The 24,278-nt window shown below is 41.9% G+C and overlaps 2 protein-coding genes across 4 annotated transcripts in view; one reads left to right on the top strand and one right to left on the bottom strand.

Annotated features, from left to right (window-relative positions):
• Window positions 1-10,280, top strand: part of LOC132148857 (probable helicase with zinc finger domain) — a 55,243-nt gene extending 44,963 nt beyond the window's left edge. For all 3 annotated transcript variants that reach the window (XM_059557600.1, XM_059557602.1, XM_059557599.1), the window contains exons 28-31: window positions 6,202-6,439; window positions 7,316-7,811; window positions 8,969-9,194; window positions 9,364-10,280. In XM_059557600.1, coding sequence (XP_059413583.1) covers window positions 6,202-6,439; window positions 7,316-7,811; window positions 8,969-9,194; window positions 9,364-9,695 — 1,292 coding nt within the window. In that variant the 3' untranslated portion in view covers window positions 9,696-10,280. The remainder of the gene's footprint in view (window positions 1-6,201; window positions 6,440-7,315; window positions 7,812-8,968; window positions 9,195-9,363) is intronic.
• A 100-nt stretch (window positions 10,281-10,380) lies between these two features.
• On the bottom strand, window positions 10,381-20,326 carry LOC132148858 (voltage-dependent calcium channel gamma-1 subunit-like). Its single transcript, XM_059557603.1, has 4 exons — window positions 19,949-20,326; window positions 14,774-14,848; window positions 12,418-12,555; window positions 10,381-12,123 (listed from the first exon to the last, which is right to left on the bottom strand). The coding sequence occupies exons 1-4, from the start codon at window positions 20,187-20,189 to the stop codon at window positions 11,891-11,893; spliced, it is 687 nt and encodes a 228-aa protein (XP_059413586.1). The 5' UTR covers window positions 20,190-20,326; the 3' UTR covers window positions 10,381-11,890.
• Between the last annotated feature and the right edge of the window lie 3,952 nt (window positions 20,327-24,278).

Below are 24,278 nucleotides of genomic sequence, written 5' to 3'. Positions count from 1 at the left end.
ACAAACATTTGAGGAAATACAATTTCAGAATGCTGACTCATGGCTCGCTCGCCCGTGCCATAAAACAGAACGACTGGTTCACATCGGTCGACCTGAAAGATGCTTTCTTCCATATAAGCATTTATCCGCCACACAGGAAGTTTCTTCGTTTCGCCTACCAAAGCACATGTTACAAATTCACAGTTCTGCCGTTTGGGCTCAGTCTAAGCCCCCGGTGTTTCTGTCTGTGTGCGGAGGTGGGTTTAGCACCCATGATAATGTCAGGTCTGAGGATTCTGACATACATAGACGATTGGCCCATCATAGCCGAATTGAAAGAGAAAGTGTTGCAGGACACCTGCCGTGTGCTCACGCACATCACATCTCTCGGGGTCAGAGTAAATGTGAGCAAGAGCAATTTTACACCCAGTCAGAATGTCATTTTCCTGGGTTTGGAGTTGAACTCAGTCTCCATGCGAGTGCGTCTCTCTCATAAAGAGCGCTTTCTCTTTATAATGAACTGCCTGTCACAGTTCAGAGAGGGGGCGAAAGGACAATATCGCACATGCCTCAGGCTGTAGGGTCTTATGGCTTCATCTATCCAGGTTGTACCGCTGGGACTCCTGAAAATGAGAGCGTTCATGAAATGGGTTTTGTTACTACATTTCAGCCCGACGCGTGATCTTTGCCGCTTTGAAATAGTGACGCGCACCTGCTGGAAGAGCGCAGACTGTTACGCACCGGGAACACCTCTGGGGACGGTCATGATGCGGAAAGTTGTGATGACAGATGCGTCGGTGAACGGTCTGTGGCCGAGCAGACTACGTTCAGCACACATTAATTATTTAGAGCTTATGGCCGTATGGAAAGCTCTGAATAATTTTCTGCCTCGCCTGCAGGGACATCATGTGCTCGTACGCTGCGACAATACCACGGCAGTGGCTTATATCAACCGTCAGGGCGGCGTGCACTCGTCGAAACTTCACGCTCTAGCTTACAAGCTTTTAGTGTGGAGCAGACGGGTTTTCCTGTCGTTACGCGCAACTCATGTTCCGGGCCTTGTAAACAGAGGTGTGGATCTTCTATCAAGGGGAAACCTAATCTACGGAGATTGGCGCCTTCACCCGCAGATAGTGGATATGTTATGGATGAGATTCGGACAGGCAACCGTAGATGTATTCGCCTCATGCGAAAACTAACATTGTCCTATGTTCTTCTCGCTAAAGGACGTGGACGCACCCCTCGGAGTGTTGCTTTATGCCTTTCCTCCCCTGTGCCTGATAATTCCTACACTGGCCAGGGTGAGAGAGCAGGGCTTGTCTCTCATTCTTTGGTGGCCCAAAGCACCATGGCTGGTGGAGATAATCCCTCTGTTATATGCCGAGCCGTGCGCAGAACCCCCCCCGCACGGACCTATTGTCCCAAGCGACCGGGGAGATTTATAACCCGCACCCGGACAGGGTGGCTCTTTGGGCTTGGCCCGTGAGAGGACGAACCTAAGCACACTGGGGCTTTCGCCGCGCGTGATTGCTACTGTACAGAATGCCAGGGCCGTTTCTACGCGATTCTTGTATGGCAGTAAGTGGCAAGTGTTCGAAGGGTGGTGTGATAGGCATGGTCTCACATCTTATCAGTGCTCAGTTCCTGAAATTTTGTGTTTCCTCCAAGACCTCTTGGAAAAAGGCAGGTCTTTTTCCACAATTAAGGTCTACTTGGCTGCGATTTCGGCCTGTCATGTGGGCTTTGAGGGCTCAACAGTCGGCCAGCATCCTCTAATCCGCAAATTTATGAAGGGTGCCCGTCGCCGCTTGCCAGTCATCAGGAGAACTGTTCCTGAGTGGGACCTCTCCATGGTGTTTGAGGCTCTGTCTCAATATCCTTTTGAACCTCTTGGAAGTATTTCCCTAAAGCTGCTGTCCTTCAAGACAGCTTTGCTCTTGGCCTTGGCATCAGCCAAATGTGTCAGTGAGCTACATGCACTTTCGGTTCATCCCTCGTGCACTAAATTCTCTCTTAGTGGAGATATGGTTTCCCTTAAGCCTAATCCGGCCTTCATGCCGAAGTGCTTCCCAGCGTTCACTTCGGAGGTGTTGGAGCTGTCCGCTTTTCACCCTCCACCTTTTTCCTCCCCAGAGGATGAGAGGCTAAATGCTCTGTGTCCTGTCCGTGCTTTACAGACATATATGAACAAGACCAGTGCTTACGGAAGAGCGACCAGCTCTTTATTTCATGGGCACCCCCTCATGGAGGGAATCCTATTTCTAAGCAACACCTCTCACATTGGCTTGTGAATGCTATAGCTTTGGCTTATGAATCAAAGAGAATGCAGCCACCAGGGGACATCAGAGCTCATTCCACAAGGGGCATTGCCACCTCTTGGGCTTTGTTTAGGGGAGTGTCGCTAAAGGACATCTGCTCAACTGCCAGTTGGGCTTCTCCTCATACCTTTGTGTGTTATTACCGGCTGGATGTCACCAGTATCTCGGTAGCACATTCGGTTTTAGGGGTGGGGTCGTCTTAGCCCTTCCCTGCAACCCCGTTGGAAGTGATGGAGGAGTAAATGGGCCGGCTGGCCATGCATATCCCTGTCACTAAGCATGTTTTTACATTCCTTTTCTGTGTGTATTTATATGCACGTTGGTTATCATGTGTGTGATGCAAAAAAAAAATTCATGTGCTGCATATGCACAGCAGTCACGATTGTGCATCAGTATTGCAGGTTCATGAGTATGGGACATACGCTGCAGCCATTATTATACCCCTAGGTAAGGGGGCAGGGGGCCTTACCTGGCATTGGCTGCGTGCTTCTGTCTGTCTAGCCAGACTTGGTGCAATTGGATGCTTCTGCAGAGGTCAGGTATGGATGCCCTTCCCATAGGTGGATCTCTCCACTCGATGTTTGAGAGAACCGGGGTTACGACAGTAACCTATTGTTTTATTGTATCCATCCATCCATCCATCTTCTTCTGCTTATCCGGGGCCGGGTCGCGGGGGCAGCAGTCTAAGCAGAGAACCCCAGACTTCCCTCTCCCTAGACACTTCCTCCAGCTCTTCTGGGGGGACACCAAGGCGTTCCCAAGCCAGCCGGGAGACATAGTCTCTCCAGCGTGTCCTAGGTCTTCCCCGGGGTCTCCTCCCAGTGGGACCCGCCCGGAACACCTTCCCGGGAAGGCGTCCAGTAGGCATCCGGAACAGATGCCCAAGCCACCTCAGCTGACCCCTCTCGATGTGGAGGAGCAGCGGCTCTACTCTGAGCTCCTCCCGGGTGACTGAGCTTCTCACCCTATCTCTAAGGGATCGCCCAGCCACCCTGCGGAGAAAGCTCATTTCGGCCGCCTGTATCCGGGATCTTGTCCTTTCGGTCATGACCCAAAGCATGAACAGAACCGGCGACAAAGGGCAGCCCTGCCGGAGTCCAACACGCACCGGGAACAAGTCTGACTTACTGCTGGCAATACGAACCAAGCTCCTGCTCCGGTCGTACAGGGACCGGATAGCCCTTAGCAAAGGGCCCCGGACCCCATACTCCCGGAGCACCCTCCACAGGCCGCCGCGAGGGACACAGTCGAATGCCTTCTCCAAATCCACAAAGCACATGTGGACTGGTTGGGCAAACTCCCATGAACCCTCCAGCACCCTGTAGAGGGTATAGAGCTGTTCCAGTGTTCCACAGCCTGGATGAAAACCACACTGTTCCTCCTGAATCCAAGGTTCTGTTTTATTTTATTTTATTAGATTTGGTATTTATTTTAAAAAATTCACTAAGAAATGTGCAGCATTTTGTCTGAGAAATAATAGACCTTTTCATTAATAATTTGTCTTGAATCTAAATTTGATTTAAAAAAACGTAAGAAAATCATATTGTGAGATCAGTATTGTGAATTGTGTCGCATCGAGAGTTGAGTGAATCGTTACATACCTAATGATGACTGATAATGAATAATGTTTGACGGTAACAGTTGAGGCACACACAGCCTGTGTGTGAGAAATCTAAACAAATGAGCACAACAGCACTGACAAACACTCTCAGAAAACATACTATGATTTTAAAAAAAAATTACATTTATAATATTATATAGCACAGTTTATCAACATGAAACAACCAATAGTGCGCTGTTTCCTGAATATCAGCACAATTGCAGATTTGACACTGATTTTATTAATTTGGTAAACGAGTAGTTAAAATCATGTCATTTTTGTATAGAAAACATCTTAAAATGGTTAAAAAAAAATCAAAGCAGAACAGTTACATCTCCGATCAACACACAGCTGTGTTTCCTTCCTGAATGATTCACGCTTTTGAATTATTAATTATGAGTCAGTGTTTCAGTGGTCCGTTTTTAAAGACAGGCACATGCTTCATTCTTGATTGCATCATCCTCTGAATTAATCATTTGAACTAATGACTCAAATGCTCACTCATTAACGCAGTCACTTGTTGCCACCTACTGGTGGTTTACTCTCCCATTTAAAAATATCATTGCACTTTTTCCAACTTTTTCATATTTGTATATTGCAAATTATTTAAAACGCTACGCTTTTTCTGGTAATGGCCTGATTTTTCAGTATGTTTAGCATTCAACATCTATTGATAGTTTGTTAAATCAATTTTGAAATATCTGCTGATCCATTTCTAATTCAGTTCAGAGTGATAAAGTTTATTTAAATTATGTAGATTTTCGCAGATAATCCAACATTATCATCATTGCATCAAAACATTTAAATGGTCAAAATGATGGGATCATTAAGATGTTTTAAAATGTATCCTTGTGACTCAAAGCTGGATTTTCTGCTTCATTACTCCATTTGTAATATTGTTTTTGTGAAAACCATAATGCTACCAAAAAAAAAAAAAAAAACTTTAAATAATTGTCTTTGTTGAATAAAATTTAAATTGACCAGAAGTGTCAGTAAAGACATTTATAATGTTACAAAGGAATTTTTCAAATAAATGCTGTTCTTTTGAACTTTCTACTCATCAAAGAATCCTGAAAAGTAAAATGTATCCGTTTCCACAAAAATATGAAGCTGAAAAAATAAGAACCATTATTAATAGAGTACCAGTATAATTGATCATTACAGAGCAGCTAATCATCATATCAGAATGATTTCTGAAGGATCATGTGACACTGAAGACTGGAGCAATGATGCTGAAAATTCAACTTTAACATCACAGGAAAAATATATATATTTAACAAAATATTAAAATTGAAAACAGTTATTTTAAATTGAAATATTACTTATAAGCAGAAGAGACTTTTTTCAAAAACACAAAAATCCTTTGACAGGGAGAGTGTGTGAGAGATATATGTATTGCATTAAAGAAATTGTAAAAATGCATTAGAAAAACCTTAAATTAGATTTGACGATGCCTGCAGAAACCTTGTACGTAAATGTTTGGATCAGAATGCTTCAGACATGTCATTATCTTTGATGTATTGTTCTGTAGTGTCTATTCCGGCTGCTTTCTGTATCGCAGTTTTGAATTTTCTTTGCCAACAACTTTGACAGTTGTAAGTTTAGTTAAAGTTCAAGCCTTTCAAGCTTCTCAAAAACTCCACAGTATTGTGCCTAAGGGTTTGAATTTGGTAGTGTAAAAGCAGCGCACTCAAAACTCAATGTAGTAACGCACATTAACCCCCAACACCCCAACAGGGCTGCACAGTTAAAACTGTGGTAATTAATGTCTTTTTACATTTTATTAGAATAATTAAACTTCCATTAAAGCACAAATAAAGATAACATTAACTCACACCCAGAATCTATTTACCTCATCTATTTACTGATTTATTAAAAATATGACACTCAGGACAACTTAACAATGCTATAAAAAGGTATTGGCATGGTGATTAATGTTTTTAGTTTCTTAGCAAATATAACAATTTGCGTGGTTTTAAGGTTTCAGTTAAGTACTTAGTCGTGTTAATTAACATGTTCTTAATATAGGGTTATGGTTTGGATTATTTGGTTCAGGGTTAGTTGCTTGTAGTAATACATACTGTTATTAGTAGAGTAAGTACATGGAACAAGGGCACTGTAAAAGAAAGTGTTACCTTTTTAGTCGTGGTGTCTTAACCATTAAGGTCATCAGAATACCTGGTCAGCCTCCTTCAGGAGAACTTGAATGCATCCGTCTGCTGAAGTAGTCATGCTGGGGTTTGATGAACAGACTTTTGTGTTTTCCCAGCATGTCACAGGGCTTTCTCTGTTGTGTTTTCACAGATGGCCAGGCTTCCTCAGGGCTGGATGCTCTGGGCCAGCAGCAGCAGCAGTTGGCGGCTCGTGTGGGTCAGTGGGGTGAACAGTCTCCCTTCCTGCAGGCCGGTATGGCCCCCTTCCCCCTGGCTCAGCAGTTGGCTCATCTTGGCCAGCCGGGTCTGCGACTCCCTCAGCAGCTCCTCAGAGCCGGCTGGGGCCTGGGCCCAGCAACAGAGGAGGAGCCCAGACCTGCCATGCACAGGTTTGGAGACTTTTTTTTTTTTTTCAGCTGGCTTTATATTATTGTTCAAGTCTGACAATGCTAGAATTCAGTAGTCTGTAAATTTCATAATGTAAATGTATGCCTTTCGATGATGATAACTGGATGCAGCCTCTAAAAAGATATGATTCAACAGAAAAGAATCTACTGCAAACAATTTGTTTACACAACAAAACATTTTCATTAATTTACAAAACGAGGTTTCTTAGGAGAGCGTGAAAGTTTTGCGAGGTAATCCGTTTATCATGCAAATGCAAAACATTTCTTTCTCGGGTGACAGTTGCATACCCCTGAAAAACTTTGGCATTAATTCGCAAAACTGTTGCAAGTGAACGCAAGATTTTTTTTGGGAGATCGGAGAAAGTTTTTAGAGCGAAAACTGTTTTGCGAATGAATTCAAAGGTTTTGCAAGACAACTATTGTTTTCAGTCACAAAACATTTGCCTTCTCCCAAGAAACCTTGAGTTCTCTCGCAAAACCTTTGCATTAATTCGCTAAACTGTTGTTTTCGCTCAAAACAACCCGTTTGCGTTCTCCCAAGAAACCTTGAGTTTTGTGAATTAAAGCAAAGGTTTTCAGGGGTATGCAAGAGTTTAGTGAGTTAATGCAAACTTTTAGAAAACAAGTCGAGTCAAAATGTAACATACTGCTGTTTATTGTTGATTATTGTTTTTAAGTTTGTTTCATACTGTTTCACCATTTTTCTGTGCGGTCTATGAAAATATATTAGGCAGTATACACTATATACAATTCAGTATGTAGTAAGCTAGAATTCGATTCCGACCTTCCTGTTTCTCTGGCCAACTCTCTCCATCCATCCATCCATTCATCTCTCTCTCTCTTGCTCTCTCTCTCCAGATATCCCGGTCTTTTGCGTGAAATGCTCCCTCAAGACCAGTATGAGCAGCGGGAGCCGGCCGACATGCCCCCTCCTCAGTCTCGCCTCCTTCAGTACCGTCAAGTCCAGCCCCGAAGCCCCGGAGACCTGCCGTCTCCCTCTTCCTCCAGCTCAAACCACACCTCGGGCCCCAATCCCTTCACAGTTCCAGGTCCACCCTCCTTCACCGACACCAGCCGAGAGCTGCCAATGGGCGGCCAGACCTTCCAGCAGCACCAAGCTTTCCATCAGGCTTCCTACTCCCTGCCGCCCGAGCACACAGTGGGGCCTCTTCCGGTCAAATACCTCCTGCAGGAGGCCCACTGGCCCCACCCTGGCCTACCCCAGAGCCACGTGCTGGGCCACGGCGTGCCTTTTGGCATGCAGACCATGGCGCACAGGCAAGAGCAGGGCCCCCTCACGCAGCAGAAACAGCAGCTCCAGGCCCCACAGAGCTCCCTGCACAGTGTAGAAGAGGTGAGGGCCGTCTTCAGTCTGTTAAATCATCTTCACCGTGCTTCGCTGTCTGCACTCCCATTGATAGTCATGGCATAATTGCATAAAGTTGAGCTCTCATTAACAGTCTCTGATGCTAATGTTGCTTCAAATGAACAATTCTAAATGGAAATCAACAAATTAGTTTATTGTTTATAATCAACTCAAACGTTCAAATTTAAAGTTCGATTTTAAATAATGATTGGAATTGCAAATATTTATTTTTTTGTGGCGGAAACGGGCTTCCATACATAATAGTGGTGAAGCTGAAGTTTGTGGTGATGCTACAGTAACTCTTGCTTTTACTTCTGACGTATTAAGACTTAAAACACAGAGCTTATTTTCTGCAATAATCCAAAAGGCAGTGGGAAAGAATACTAAAAGAATACGTCATCATTGCAGCACTCCATTAGCACAGAGAATAACTGTTAACCGTCTGTCAGATTGTAAGAGCAGATGTTTGCAATACTGTATGTTCAATGGAAGTCTATGTAGCACGTGTGCTGAATGTTCATTTTGTTGAATTATTCTACAATCTAGGTGGATAAACTTTTGTTTATGTACTAACCAATGTAGTTCCTGTAGGAGTTTGCTCCATATAAATAGTTTCAGGACACTGAAATCATATCAAACTTCACTGGGGGAGCTGATTGCAACTCTGTGATGGTTGTGTATTTTATAAGCGTTTTATGTGATTTGCTTATTTTAAACATTATTAACATAGGTATTTTAAAAGCCCACGCACTTGCCATCAAGGCCTCAAATAAACATGTATTTACTTTGTACTTTGAACATTTTCTGTACATTTATACACTGTACATGACACGTTTGGTAATAACAGCATAAGACATTATGTAGAGAAAAAGACTGCTTTAAAACTGATTTAGTAAAATTGTTGTATTCTTGGTTCTCTTATTTTGACTTCTGCTGCTTCATTTGTGATGTGGCATTAAAAAAAAAAGCTGAAAAAGGACAGTAAATAATAAGTCCTGTCTGAATTGGACTACATATCTCTGGCGTTCAGTTGAGCTCCCACTGTTTTTGATGTTTCAGTCACACATGCATTCAGTTGAGTATCTCTTTGATTGCATTAGTTTCTCACTAGTCCCACACTCATTTTCTCTCTCTCTCTGTCTCAGTATGAACCACGGGGCCCCGGGAGGCCTCTGTACCAGAGGAGAATCTCCCCCCAGCCATATCCGGACAGCCTGGACCCTCAGGACCACCCCACGCCCTCCTACAGATACCCCTCTGCAGACCTATGGCTGGGCAGCAGCGGCCCCGGGCCCGGCCCAAACCCCGCTCCTCTCCAAAACATTCCATGTAACGGAGCGAGCCACCTCGTCCCTCACAGGGAGGTTTTAGGTGCGTCTCACTGGCCTTTGCATGCTTAGAATAGTTTTTGGTTTGATTTAAACTTATTCGTAACTCATTTAAAAAATCTCTATATGGAATGAAACTTGTTTATTTATTGTTTATTTTGTTTAATCCTGTTGTGTAGCAGTAATAACGACGTACGCTAATTGTTCCTCAGTTTCAAAGGCGATGAGTGTCTCAGATGAGCAGCAGTCGCCTCACCCCGCCAGCGCCGCATCTCTCCAGCACCATGGACAGTTCCCACCCCTCATGCCCAGCAAGCAGACCCCGCCCGACCCGGGAGGGGGCAGCACCAGCCCAGGGGGCCCCCAGGGGCCCGGCAACCCCAAGCCCCCGACCATGTCCTACGCCAGCGCCCTCCGAGCCCCTCCAAAGCCCCGGCCGCTGCCCGAGCAGGTCAAGAAGAACAGTGACCCCATCTCTCTGTTGCAGGAACTTAGCATAGGCAGTTCAAACAGTAGCAATGGCTATTACACGTATTTTAAATAAGTCAATATATATGAACTGTGTACACCTGTTAAAAATGAAAGCAGTTGAAAAAAAAAAATTTAATAACAATCAAAAAAACAAAAAAAACAATAAAAATGTCTTTTTATATTGTGGGATAGTTAGACATTTTGCGTTTTATTATTTTTTACTTGCTTTAGTACTAGTTGGTTCTTTTACAGTTTGCCATCTGTGATTTTACAAACCGAATCAGCATATATATATATATATGTATGTATATACATGTATGTATCATGAAACACCAAAACAGTTGGGGAAAAAAAAAAAATGATTTATGGAAAACAGATTTTTAAAAACGCCTTGATTTGGTTGGCCACTCAGCTGCCCGTCTTTCCTGTAATTATGTCCGCTCTCTTTGCATCCACTCCCAGGAGTAAAACTTGTTGAAGTGATTTTTTCCCAGCTGGCATTTTTTTTATGATGTTAAGTTTCTTGGTGTGTTATCTTGTGCTTGCTGCTGAGTGGTGAACTGACTCGGATAAAACAAAAACAAAAAAAATATAAGTTGTATAGATGTAGACAGACTTTTCTCAAACCTGTAAATATAAATAAATACATGAGATGAGAGTTGTGTGCTTTATTCTTCTACCACATCTTCATGTAGAATGTAAAAAAAATCGCACAGGCAAATATAAACCTTTTCGTTATCAATGAAATGGGACCTCAGAACATTTTAGATTTTTATTATATTTGCAAATACATGAAAAAATGCAAAGCTGCCAAATGAGTGTAAAGATTCTGCTTGCTATTGGATATCAAAATGCTCAGTTTTAATAAGCAACAAAGAGATTTTATTTGTGCTCACCTGATCAGGATAAAAAAAAATGAACCATCATGAGAGCTATAATGTGTTTACTTGTGCTCAGGAAATGGTTATTAGTTCTGACAAAAGGCAAGATGCAACCAAAAAACTGGTTGTTTAATAAAGCTATTAGCAATAACGCAAACTGATACATTAGCATTAGTAAATTAGCAAATATACCGAAAATGAGCATTCACATTATTCTTAAATCACAAATTTGTTCATTATTTGCCCACTGATCCAAAAGCCCTTGGACTTTGTTCAAAATGTAATCTATAACCATTCAACATCTTAAATGTCCATTTCTAAGGTGGCAGTGTACATTTTAAGCCCTGGTTCACTGTCTTTATACAAGTCTGATATAATGGAGTACAATGTAGAATAACAAAGACGTGTGAATAACAGAATAAGCTCATTGAATATGCATGTTTATGAATGTTTGGTGGATTTCAGTCCATTTCTATTAGTTTGAATAGGAGTATACTCGTTTTATACACGCATTGGAAATCCTTTTCTTTCTGGAAAATGGGTCAAACGTACAATCAAATGAGAATGTCCTTCCCTCTAAATTATGCCCTCAAACCAGGAACAGGAAGCAGTAACTCATGGTTTGGTGGTGTCTTAAACTAAAGGCTATTGGTTATAAAATAAATACAAAAAGGATGAGACCTTCAATATGTCCTGCCCCAGCTACATCAGTGCAGTAAATGTTTGTGGGGTTTCAACAGTCTGTCTTTGAGATTCACTCGCTCAAAAGCAGGAAGTCCCAGTGTGACATGAATATAACATCTTAAATTACCTGGGAAGTATAAACCGGTACTAGTAATGTTATTAGATTCAACTCACTTTAAAGTGCAATCTGTATTTGCTGAAACAAATAATCCATCGTTGCTTATACTTTTATGGTCATCCATTATCCAGTTTCAGAAATAACAGATTGTAAACTTTATGTACTATAAACAAGTCCCTAAATATACATTCTAAGCTGTCATCTATTGCATATAAGCATGAATGCACATAAAAATGTTTTCATATACCATAAAACATTCGTTATAACAACGTTATAACAAAATTCATGTTCGATATTTCGTATAGACTTTAATGGGACCGTTTACCCAAAAATGTCAATTCTGTTATTATTCACTCACCATCAAATCTTTTCGAACCGGTTTGACCTGCATTTTTCTACAGAACACCGTTTCAAAGAATCTATACAATTAAAAAAACAAAAAACGATTTGCATAATCTATCCGTCTCTGTCAATGCTGAGTTAAAAATATCAATGCATCACTATCATCATCTATAAATGCAATGCATCATCATTCACTCTGCTAGTATGACTCCTGTGTCATGCGCTCTTACTCTGTGGTCATCTCTAGTCTATGGGTTCTGGTTCGGCATCCATGCAGGTCTCCCAGGGGTTTCTGGGCATGTGTGGCATGGAGATGATGAGGAGGCTGATGCCGCTGAGGAAGAGGAGGGTGAAGGCGGCGCAGGCGCAAGCGAAGGACCACGAATAGTAGTACTCGATCCATATGGTCTCGTCGCTGTCGATCATGCGTTTGACCGACTGCCTCATGATCTCCACTGAGATGACGATGCACAGACCTGTGAGGGCGAGGAAGGTCACAGAGGTCAAATGAAGAATAAAAGGAGTGGTTTTTGTAAAGCATTACTTAATAAGTACTCCATAAATACTTTTTATAAAAGTATGCTAAAGTGTACTTCTTTTACACAAGTGTAAACTTATATAAATGCTAATAACATGGTTTCTTGGACATACAGTATACCATGGCATTGTTTGAACTATGATTATTCAGTGTACATGAGAGAAGCATTGTACCATAACTGTACAACAGTTCCAGATAAATGACTCGAACTACAGTTTAACATAGTGCTTACCTGCAAAAGCAAAGAACATGCCAGCTGGTCTCAGCAGGTAGTCTCTGCCCTTTCCAAAAGCCCCCAGGAGGCAGAGACTGCCCAGGGTCATGAAGGCCAGACTGAAGACGGCTATGGCAGCAGCTGAGATGTTGTACTCTGACAAGGAAATCACAGCTGGATCAAAGCTAGACCAGGTCTTATGAGATCTTATATCATTAAATTGTTCTTTTAAAACATGTCTTCAACTATGCATACAGGTGTAAACCTGCTGTACAAGTATTTAATATAATCATATGACTCGTATGTTTAGCAAATCTGTACTGTGCTCTGTGCTATGCGGGCTAATCTGCTAGCGTGTTAACTGAAAACAAAGTGAAAGAATATCTAATTTGACCATTTGTAGCGATGGCTGAGTTGTGATACATGATACTTAATTAAAATAGAAATAATTTATTTCTTTCATTGTAAAGACTGTTGGATTCCTAATAAGAACCCAAGCAAGAAGCTAAATGAAGCCGTTTCAACATAAGCTATCTACTTCTGTATGTTTTGGTAGGTTTCTATTTATTTATCCAATTTTATTCTTTCTTATTATCCATATCTATGATTTTTTTATGCAACTGCTGCTTACCAAAAGAGCTTGCATTCACCATACAATTATGCAGGCACCTTGCATTCCCAACCAGATCATTCAAGGATGACTTCATCATCTACCCTGCTAATTCAGATGATCTGGCTAATCAGTCTGACCTCTAGAGTCCAGACTAATGTTGCGTTTAATGTGTCATTAATTAGTAATACAGAAAAGATCAATATTGTGAATGAGTATTGACATTTTAGGTTGTGGCTCAGAAAGTATGTGCTTCGCCTTTCGCTTCATTCAGCACTTTATCAAACTCAGATAAAATGACCGAGCTAGAGCGTGAAATAGCTAAGATGCGCTCTGCTCAAGTAGCCAGAAAATTGAATGCCAATGGCCATAATATTTGGTTGCCAGATTGCGCTGCCTGTGATTGGTGGACATTACGTCATAACTGAGAATGACAAAGCTCCAATCTTAAGAAGAGCAAGGTACTTATATAGCAGAACTTTGAAGAATATGAGCAGATATGTTGTATCGTAATATCTTGGGAGCAGTACGTTACTTGCATATACAAAACTCTGCCACAATGCTAGTGTGTTGTTATGCATTGCTAAGTTGTTAGCATGTTGCTTGAGGTTTTTAGTGTGTTGCTAGAGTAGGCTGTTTGTTTGACATTTATCATTTACCAGCCAAAAATTTGAAGTAAGATTGCTTGGGAAAGCAGAATCATTTGTGTGTGTCGTCGTGCAAACGATGCAGAATGGACAGTCATGGGTAGTAACTGATTATATGCTGGTTGGGTATGTTTTGATGCTGGGATGCTGGTTTATGATGGTCCATTGCTGGTTTATGATGGTCATTTGCTGGTTTATGCTGGTCCTTTGCTGGTTTAAGCTGGTCCTTTGCTGGTTTACGATGGTCCTTTGCTGGTTTAAGCTGGTCCTTTGCTGGTTTAAGCTGGTCCTTTGCTGGTTTATGATGGTCCTTTGCTGGTTTAAGCTGGTCCTTTGCTGGTTTATGATGGTCATTTGCTGGTTTAAGCTGGTCCTTTGCTGGTTTATGATGGTCCTTTGCTGGTTTATGATGGTCATTTGCTGGTTTAAGCTGGTCCTTTGCTGGTTTATGATGGTCCTTTGCTGGTTTATGATGGTCATTTGCTGGTTTATGCTGGTCCTTTGCTGGTTTAAGCTGGTCCTTTGCTGATTTATGCTGGTCATGTGCTGGCAAAGGACCAGCATAAACCAGCATCCCAGCGTCAAAACATACCTAACCAGCATATGCTGTTTTTTCAGCAGGGGTAATCTGGATAGAATACTTTTAATTAGACTACAGTTACTTTTTTATTGATTAAAATATTATTCACACTATAGCAATAAATTGTTCTACTAAAATGCTTCTTTTTCATCTGGTAACTTTAACCTTGACATAATGCCATGTTTAATGCACTTCATGTTGGTAATAACAATTAATTAAATATATATTTTTTGTATTTTTATATCGGAATGGTACAAGATTATCGAATGATTTAGTGAAATTAAACAAGTTAGGTCAAAAGTAATCTAAAAGTAATCCTATTATATTATCTAAAATGTCTAATGTAATGGATTAGATTACTGACTACAATTTTTGTCAGTAACACAGTACAATTTGCAAGTAATCTACCCAGAACTGAGGATGGGTTACACAGCCAATTTAATTTGATTTCCTATTCCACTTCTTCTCATCCCTGCATGGTTTTAAGTGTAAACTGGTGCACTATCCTCCCGTGATTTCAAAGGGGGAAAACCTTACCTTTCTGAGTCTTTACTTCAAAAACTTCAGCCTCTTCCCCTGATGTGAAGTGTTTGAAGTAGGAGCAGTTCTTGACTGCAAAACAAGATGAAAACAGTGACTGTAGCTGAGGGTTGCAAGTGCTACTGTAGCCTGTTATTACGATGCAGCCAAACTACCAATGAGCCCACTTGACATTTTCTCCAGAGACAATAGCCGGGTGCTCGCAAACAAGCCAGGCATTCATGTGTGTCCATCGAATAGATCACGAATTCTGAATTATGGCATGTGTTTACATTGCACAAGCCTTCTTGCTGGTATTCATGACAGGATCCTGTAAGTGTTTTTGGACAGGTAGACAAATTAGCTGATGAAATGTAACAAGCTCTGTTTGCTACCATTAATTAGTCCTCCCTCACTTAACAAAATAACAATTTGTATTGCACAATTGCCTAATACCAAACTGCCCCCAACCCCCTGGGGCAAATTAACAGAAATGAGCTTCTCGTCCATGTGTTTATCAAGTTACAGGTCCTCTGTCTTATATCTCCCAGGGCAATTTGAAAAGCCACATTATATAAGATATATATATTATATAATCTTCTTTAGATTAAACTCATAAAGCAACCCCAGCGTCCCCTCTGCCAGGAGAAAGATTGACAGAGGAGCTGTTTGATACGCTGGACCAAGAATCTCCAGCTCAAGTGGGGGGTTGTGGGAGGCCTATGTATAGGTTACCTAGCAACAGGCTGGTCTTAGCTTTATTAATAAAGGCAGACAGGGGTTGGGATGCATCGTTGTGCTGCTTTAGACCGTGATTTACTCAGCTTATTTGACTATTCCCATCACAGGCCCTTAGCGCAAGCTGTTGTGGATGAGCTATCTCACGATTGGCCTCTGAGAGCCTTTGGCCGTAGTGTTTGGTGCAATGTGTGGGCTAATACACGTGTTGGGTCGTGTTCAGTTGTCTGGGCATAAATAGCCCTGTATTAGGATTTCGACACCCTCATCCCACGATGTGAGACTTGATTTAATTGTGTTTCGAGCCCTTTGCGGCAATAGAGAGTTGTTGAGTGTGTTTTGTGGAGATTCATTGACATGCCTCCATGTTTTCCAAGCCACTGGATGTCTTTTCATGTCCTCTTCACCTGTCTTGCTTCAGTAGGCCTGTCAGCACCCTTCATCCGTTTGACAGAGACATACAAGGACAGAGCGATCACGAATCAGTCCCAGATAAAAGGGCCACTCTTGACAAATCTGTCATTTTTTTCTCCTGGCATGTATTGAATATTAGACCTGTGCCATGCGCCTTGCTCTGCATGTAGGCAGATCTGTTTTTCAGAATGATTGTACCTAAAGCTCAAAAAGAACAGCATGAGTCTTTTCAATTCAGCGGCACCACCGCGTAACATGAGGAGCCGAAAATAGCAATTTGGGGCATATCATTGACCTTGCAGGTTTGTTAATGGAAGCACTTATTTCAGGGAGGAGGTCGATTGCTGGGCTGCTGTGGCTGTCATATTAGTTTTTCACATCTTGATTAAAGCTCCCTCTCTTTTGTGGCCCATGTAAACAGACCACTGGGCTTGGCAAGTTTCCTTTAGCGTGAGGTGGCTGTGCTGATTTTATTTTGGTAATTATGAAGCATTAGCTCATGAAAACAGAGGTGTCCTCTTGCAGAGCGACCATTAGATTCTGGGTCAATGTTAGAGGATGAGGACAAATTTAAAGCAGCTGACCCGCCAAGGGTGCTTATATCTGGGTCGCACAAGAGAAGTGGCTTCCTCTGGGGCCTCTGTGCCTTTGGAGAAGTTTGGCTGCCAACTGAGATAAAGCCCCTGCAACACAAAGGTACTAAAGGAACCGTTCATCTAAATAACAGTTCTGTCATTAGCCTCATCATTACCCTCATGTTGTTCAAAACAAATTACTTTCTTTCTTCAGTGGAGCATAAAAAAAAGATTCACACTAGATCTTCTCGCAGCTCTTTTTCGCACAACGAACACATATAGTAACTAGGCACCTTCAAGCTCCACAAATGACAAAAGAGCACCATTAAAGTACAGTAAGGGGCCGTTCACACAGAACATGTCTTTGGGTCTAAAAAAAACCCAAGTTGACAGAACTCAGGAGAAGTTTTTAAAAAAGCGCAGTGCAGACTCTCCACCAATTTGCCGTCAGATGATACAGTTGCAATGCCAACTTGCTCTGTAAACAAAAGCTTGCAATGCTTGCCCCACCTCCGGGGTCTTCTGATTGGTCCATTGTTTTGGAACTGTCATTGATGAGTGTCAAGACACTGCAAAAGACGCAAGACATGAACACAATGGTCATAAATATAGATCATAAACCCCACCCTCTCAATTTAATCTAATGTGACGTGAGACAAACTAAATAATCAAATTACACTTTTTCCCACCATTTTAGGTAGTTATAATAATGCTGATTCATGTTCAAGTGTTAGTTTTTCTAATAAGTTTGCTTTTAGTTGGTTATTTGATGCTATAAAGCAGGGTGTGGTGTCATGATTGTGAGTTTGCAATTGGGTCTGTGGGAGTTTGGCCGGGTCTTTGTTACCGTGGCTCCTCCTCATGATCACTACTGCGCAGACTTGGCCTCCAAATGACGTCATTATTGCCAGATGACAGTGGCCATACTGGGATGTTTTGGCTTCACTTTTCTATAGCTGAAGGAAGTGGAGACACATCATCCATCTTTTTTTACATTCTACGGTTCTGTGTGAATGGCCCCTACTGGTAGTCCATATGATGGACAATTTTCATATCCATATGAATGTTCACAATATCTTCTTTTATCTTGCACAGAAGAAAGAAAGTCATACAGGGGTCAGTGAGTAAATTATGACACATTTTTTATTTTTGGTGTGAACTATTTCTTGAACTATTTCTTTAAACAATTATATACTACAATACTGTATCAGAATTCACTGAGTAGTTCCATTTTCAAGTTGATTCAAGTCACTTAAAATTACTATTTTAACATAATTAACTCCACTGGGAGAATCGAGAGACACTTAAACAGACCCGAGTGTTGACTAAGTGTGAAATCTTAGATACCCTAGAAGAAAATGATGAGTCTGGCCAATACTCATAGCGCTTCTTTTCCCTCCGTGAGAAGCAGGTCTGGGAGTGAAGCCAAGAATCATTGAGCAAGCAGGAATATAACTGCTTAAATGCTAATGTTTTGGCTTATGACTTCTTCTGTACAATTCAAGAGGCTATCCAAATCTAACCACTCCCCAGACAGTGGTGTTTGCAGTACTAGTGTGAACTGGGCCACACATTGTCTCATAGGACGTCGCTTTAATGGCTGTACTCTGCAAGGTGTCTGTGGAGCCTCAGGGTTAGGTGCTTTCTAACCCTTGCCAGCACAAATTCGTCCACTGGGACAGGAATATCAGTAGGTCTCTGCCAAGACTGGAATCCTCCACCTCATTAAACTGCTTATCTTTTAATGGTCTAAAGTGAGAGCTGCGGGGTTCAGTTGGAGAAAACTCATACTGCACATTGGTAAGAAATACTGGCATTGTGCATTATCATACAGGAAATGTTTGACGAAGCACAGATTTTGCTGACTTTGACTAATAATCTGACCTCAGAAATTATATCTTAGATCTGAGAGAATTGTGTTATTGCTGTCATGTGATTTGAATATCTGTCCACACAGTGTATTGCAGGGATCCTCAAATCTGGCCTACGAGATCCACTTTCCTGCAGAGTTTAGCTCTAACCCTAATCAAACACTTTGATCAAGGTTGGAGCTAAACTCTGCAGTGCATTGGCTCTCCAGGACAAGATTTGAGAAACCCTGCTGTATTGCAACTGTTCATATCTGATTTATGTGTCCATAAGCACTCTTTTGTTTTATGCAATGTGCATTGGTTTCTGTGTCACAATGCCATTGTGTTGTTATGCCTATGCTAAAAACAATAATAAGAGCTATACAGTATGCAATTCAGATGTAATCATAGCACATGACATATCATGTTTTGCCGTCACGCTGGATTATTATTATTATGGATTTTGTCTTATGATGCAGCAGCAGAAACGCAGGAAGCTGGAATGTGCAGCTTTATTCCATGCTGCCGTCTCCACTGGTTTCAAAACTCAAAGAAGTGCATACACTAGCAATGTATTGACTTTTTCCGCTTGACTTGCAGTTCGAAACAAAACACTCTTGTACCTGTCAAGATGCTCATTATGTTTTTATTTTATTGGTGTCTTTACGTTTTTATGTGACGTGAAAACGTGAATAAACTAGGCTAAATCCGAACTGACCGGTCAGACTGAAACAGATTTCCAGGAATGCGATTTGAATAGGATTCCAAACCACATATAAATGTAGCTCTGAAACTAATTAGCAAAAATCGGATTTCATGTAGTTCATTGCTATTCAGACTGTCTAGATATAATCAGATTTGCAAAAATCGGATTTGGGCTGACAGTCTGAAGTAGGCTTTTGTGTGACATTTGATCTGTAACCTGCCGTCTGTAATTCTCAAGCATTAAATGTTAAAATAATTATGTGTTGCATAATGCAGTTGATGGTTAATTGTCAGGAACAGAGGGAATTATGAGTGAATTGCATTTATTTCTTCTCCTCAATCTGTTTGGCCTCATGAGCTTGGGTGCAGGAATGAAATGAGGCTGATGCATCCCTAGAGCAGCGTAAAGAACAGTCGAGTTATTTCCTGTCCTCCACAGGTAGATTCAGCTCATCTGCCTTTCCAATAATCCATATCCACTGATCTGCTCGTAAATCACATCAACTATTACAGCCTTAATCAACCCAATGACAACAGAAATAACAAATCAACGCCCGTTCAATTCATTAGCACTCTGGCCAATGACCTCTCTAAGCAATTCAAAAACAGCGCAAATAAAATAGACAGTTGCAAACTCCCAGAAACAGACTCCCACTCAAATTGCCAATTAATGTTGAAAGGAGAAACCGCAGTGCTCAAGAGAAGAACAAAACTTTTCACCTTGGAAATTTCTTACACTGTATGAGAGTATGATAGTATGCCTGATTTGGCTTCTTCTGCTTCCCAATTGCCATTTACAAAACCTAAGATGAATGGAAGACAGATCCATGCCTTTGGGCTGCATCGGATGAAATGGTTGGACCTGTGCTAATGATGGTCATTAGAAATAACTTGGTCGTGAACATCCTTACCTCCTGGCAGGCTGATAGGGCCACAGCCTTTGCCCTGGGGGTCTTCCTCTACAATGTAGATACTCTTTTTACACAGCCTCCAAAGTCCGAAATAGGCTGCTTCGCAGGTGGTGTTGAGCCGCTCCACCCTGGGACTCAGCACCGCCCAGTGGTCCGTCACCACCGCCGCCAACATGGATGAGATGCCTACCAGGATAACCAGGAAGGTGATCTTCACCTTGGTCTTCTTGTCCTCCAGCATGGTGGCCTCCGAAGATAAGTTTGCCCCGTAGTTTGGAAATGTTTCTGCCCTTAAATGAACGCTTTGGTTTAGTTTACTTCTCAGACACGAAGGGAAATGTAAAAGTCAGACGGCAACAACGCTATCTCTTCACTCCAGCTCACAAAAGAGGCCAGATAATAATGCCCTAGTTTTCTCTCTTTCTCTCTCTCTCCCTCCCTGTAAGTTTGGTATGGTGGGCTGTGCCTTTAGACCTGCCTTCATGATGTAGGCTGGGAAAGTTTATTAACTAATATTGTAAATATCTGCAGCTCATGTAAAGGAGATGTTTCTATACTTTCAGCCTGAGACACTGGAATATGCTCCAGCAACCCTGTGACCCTGCATAGCTTCGAAACACAACAGTTTCGAGATTTTAATGGATGGATGGATTTGTTATTTTCTTTTCATTTAATTTTATTCAGGATGTATTGAAATAATTTGACCATCATATCAAGGTCAAATTGTGATGTGGCGTGGTGTACCATTAAATCATGTTTGTTTCTAGCATTGCTATTATTTCTAAAAATCTTCTAAAACAACCCATGCAAAGTCAGTTTGTATAGCTGTTGATGGGATTTTATTGTCGTCTTACTGTCGCTGAAGACTAGCCTCAAGCTCACAGCTGACTGATCTATGAATGTTCAAGATGACGTGCAGATTCAAGGCTTGCAGCGTAAAGACAGACTTAAATTGTTACTGTGCAATGCATTGTGACGTGTCACTGAGGAAGACATTTAACGTTTTACATGTACTGAATGTCTTTTTCATCTTGTATGATTTGATGTTAATGGCCTGTTGTGTTAATTTGCCTTATTCCTTGCTTTTCCAAAGCCGTTTAATTATTTCCTGTGCTACTGTTGCTCGCTGGATCCAAGAGGCTCAAGGGAAATTTCCTTTTATTTGTAGATGATCTACTTTCCTCCGTCAGTGAGTGAGAAGCTGTATCTATACCTGCGTCTCAAAATGGATTTCAGTTTCAGGAGGAGATTAACAGACATGTCTCTCGTTAGCTTTTATTAAAAAAAGAATTATCAACCACCTCTTTAACCATGGTTTTACTACAAATAAAACCCCAAAAACATGGTTGTTGTAGTTAAACCATAACCAAAAGTTAACCATGGTTTTACTAAAAAAAAAGTAGCATTATAAAATTAAATAAAATACATTAATAAACATCTCACTCAAACTCAATTGGTTAAAGAGTAGGACCTGACTCGAACTTGACAAGGTGGACTCGGACTCAACACTACCAGCTTCCATCTATGATTATGTATGAATGTACTGTACTTGATATATATCATAGTACTGAAAGATTATGTAAAGAATACAGTGGTAGTACTTTGGTATTATGGTTGCAGATCATTATTTTCTCTCAGTGTAAGAAACATACTAGAACGTTCCCCTTCATAATTGTTAGTGTTTTCAAACTGCTGCCCATTTATTGGATCACTTACTTTGCCATTCACTGTAAAAGACAGAGCAGAGAATGTAAACAGCTGTAGTGTCCCTCGCGCTTGAGTTACCCTTACGCGCTAATAAAGTAGCGTAACATAAACCGACATCCAAGTCTGAGCTTTTTATAAAACACTGTGGCCCACTTATCAAGACTCTGGCCCATTTTCTTTTGGTGACAAGTCTTTTGCCTCCTTCCATTTTTACACAAAACGTGTCAAAAATGGCACACAGCAAAATTGGACTGCTTAAAGCAAAAAAAAAAAAAAAAAATGAGCAGCTATCTTGAAGTGAGGCATTACTGTTCAGGAACTACACCCTGGGCCTGATGTATGTTGTGTGAATAATGGTGGACACATTCATTGAGATGGAGAGCTCTCTTGAAATGTATTTTTCATCCGCAGGCTCTGCGTAGTAGCTAGAATACAACAGGGATTTAGATGCTGGGCAGAGGTTGAACGCCGCCGTGTTTCCAAACAAACACACCACTCATGCATCAGTATTTCAGTAATTTTTTAAATGAGAAACACCACTTAATTCAAAAGAACAGTGAGCATTTACATCCACAGCAGACAGCTATTTTTATGCCAGGTTATTCAGCATTATTGTTCTGATGGGGATGGAATTCAGTCTCTTTATTGTTGTTTTCCATGTAAAGGTCATGATTGCATGATTGTATGCTGGTCTTGAATAGATATTTTACAGCGATTGTCAAAATAACTCAAAGCTTGAACTCAAAACCACCTCCACTTATGATATCTTAAATATACTGAGGACAACCACATTTATGTAATTTGTTTCCAGGTCTAAAGTGTTAAATGGTGAAAATGGATTATGTACTCATTCTAATTAGGAAGTCATTTCTGTCCTACCAGTGAGTGACAAATGGAATAGGCTGTGTTAAAAATGGGTTACTGAATGATGTGTTTTGCCTTGCTCTAGTACTATCTCCAGGTGACATTTAAAAAACGGAGAAGCATGTGTTTTGACAAATGACACTGTGGTTTGATTATTTTTGATGATTCAGTCAAACCTTTTCACAACCTTCACAGAAATCAAATGAGGCATTGTTTAGGAGTAAAACTGACGCCGCCTTCACACTGGCAGTTGAAATCAGCTCTGTAATATATGGCGAGTGGAATGTGACAGATTACCTGCTCTCCTCAACTGACGCGTGATAAGTACGCCGCCTCAACTGACGCATGATAAGTACGTCTCCTCAACTGACGCGTGATAAGTACGGCGCCTCAACTGACGCGTGATAAGTACGTCGCCTCAACTGACGCGTGATAAGTACGTCTCCTCAACTGACGCGTGATAAGTACGTCTCCTCAACTGACGCGTGATAAGTACTTCGCCTCAACTGACGCATGATAAGTACGTCTCCTCAACTGACGCGTGATAAGTACGTCTCCTCAACTGACGCGTGATAAGTACGTCGCCTCGACTGACGCGTGATAAGTACGGCGCCTCAACTGACGCGTGATAAGTACGTCTCCTCAACTGACGCGTGATAAGTACGTCGCCTCAACTGACGCATGATAAGTACGTCTCCTCAACTGACGCATGATAAGTACGTCGCCTCAACTGACGCGTGATAAGTACGTCGCCTCAACTGACGCGTGATAAGTACGTCTCCTCAACTGACACGTGATAATTACGTCTCCTCAACTGACGCGTGATAAGTACGTCTCCTCAACTGACGCATGATAAGTACGTCTCCTCAACTGACGCGTGATAAGTACGTCTCCTCAACTGACGCGTGATAAGTACGTCGCCTCAACTGACGCGTGATAAGTACGTCGCCTCAACTGACGCGTGATAAGTACGTCGCCTCAACTGACGCGTGATAAGTACGTCGCCTCAACTGACGCGTGATAAGTACATCTCCTCAACTGACGCGTGATAAGTACGTCGCCTCAACTGACTCGTGATAAGTACGTCGCCTCAACTGACTCGTGATAAGTACGTCCCCTCAACTGACGCGTGATAAGTACGTCCCCTCAACTGACGCGTGATAAGTACGTCTCCTCAACTGACGCGTGATAAGTACATCTCCTCAACTGACGCGTGATAAGTACTTCGCCTCAACTGACGCGTGATAAGTACGTCTCCTCAACTGACGCGTGATAAGTACATCTCCTCAACTGACGCGTGATAAGTACTTCGCCTCAACTGACGCGTGATAAGTACGTCTCCTCAAATGACGCGTGATAAGTACATCTCCTCAACTGACGCGTGATAAGTACGGCGCCTCAACTGACGCGTGATAAGTACGTCTCCTCAACTGATGCGTGATAAGTACGTCGCCTCAACTGACGCGTGATAAGTACATCTCCTCAACTGACGCATGATAAGTACTTCGCCTCAACTGACGCGTGATAAGTACGTCTCCTCAACTGACGCGTGCTAAGTACTTCGCCTCAACTGACGCGTGATGAGTACGTCTCCTCAACTGACGCGTGAGAAGTACGCCGCCTCAACTGACGCGTGATAAGTACGTCTCCTCAACTGACGAGTGATAAGTACGTCTCCTCAACTGACGCGTGATAAGTACGTCGCCTCAACTGACGCGTGATAAGTACGTCGCCTCAACTGACGCGCGATAAGTACGTC

This window comes from Carassius carassius, chromosome 9 (assembly GCF_963082965.1).
Source record: "Carassius carassius chromosome 9, fCarCar2.1, whole genome shotgun sequence".
Classification (NCBI taxonomy): domain Eukaryota; kingdom Metazoa; phylum Chordata; class Actinopteri; order Cypriniformes; family Cyprinidae; genus Carassius; species Carassius carassius.
The sequence above is the reverse complement of the archived record's forward strand: the minus strand, read 5'-3'. Positions and strand labels throughout refer to the sequence as shown.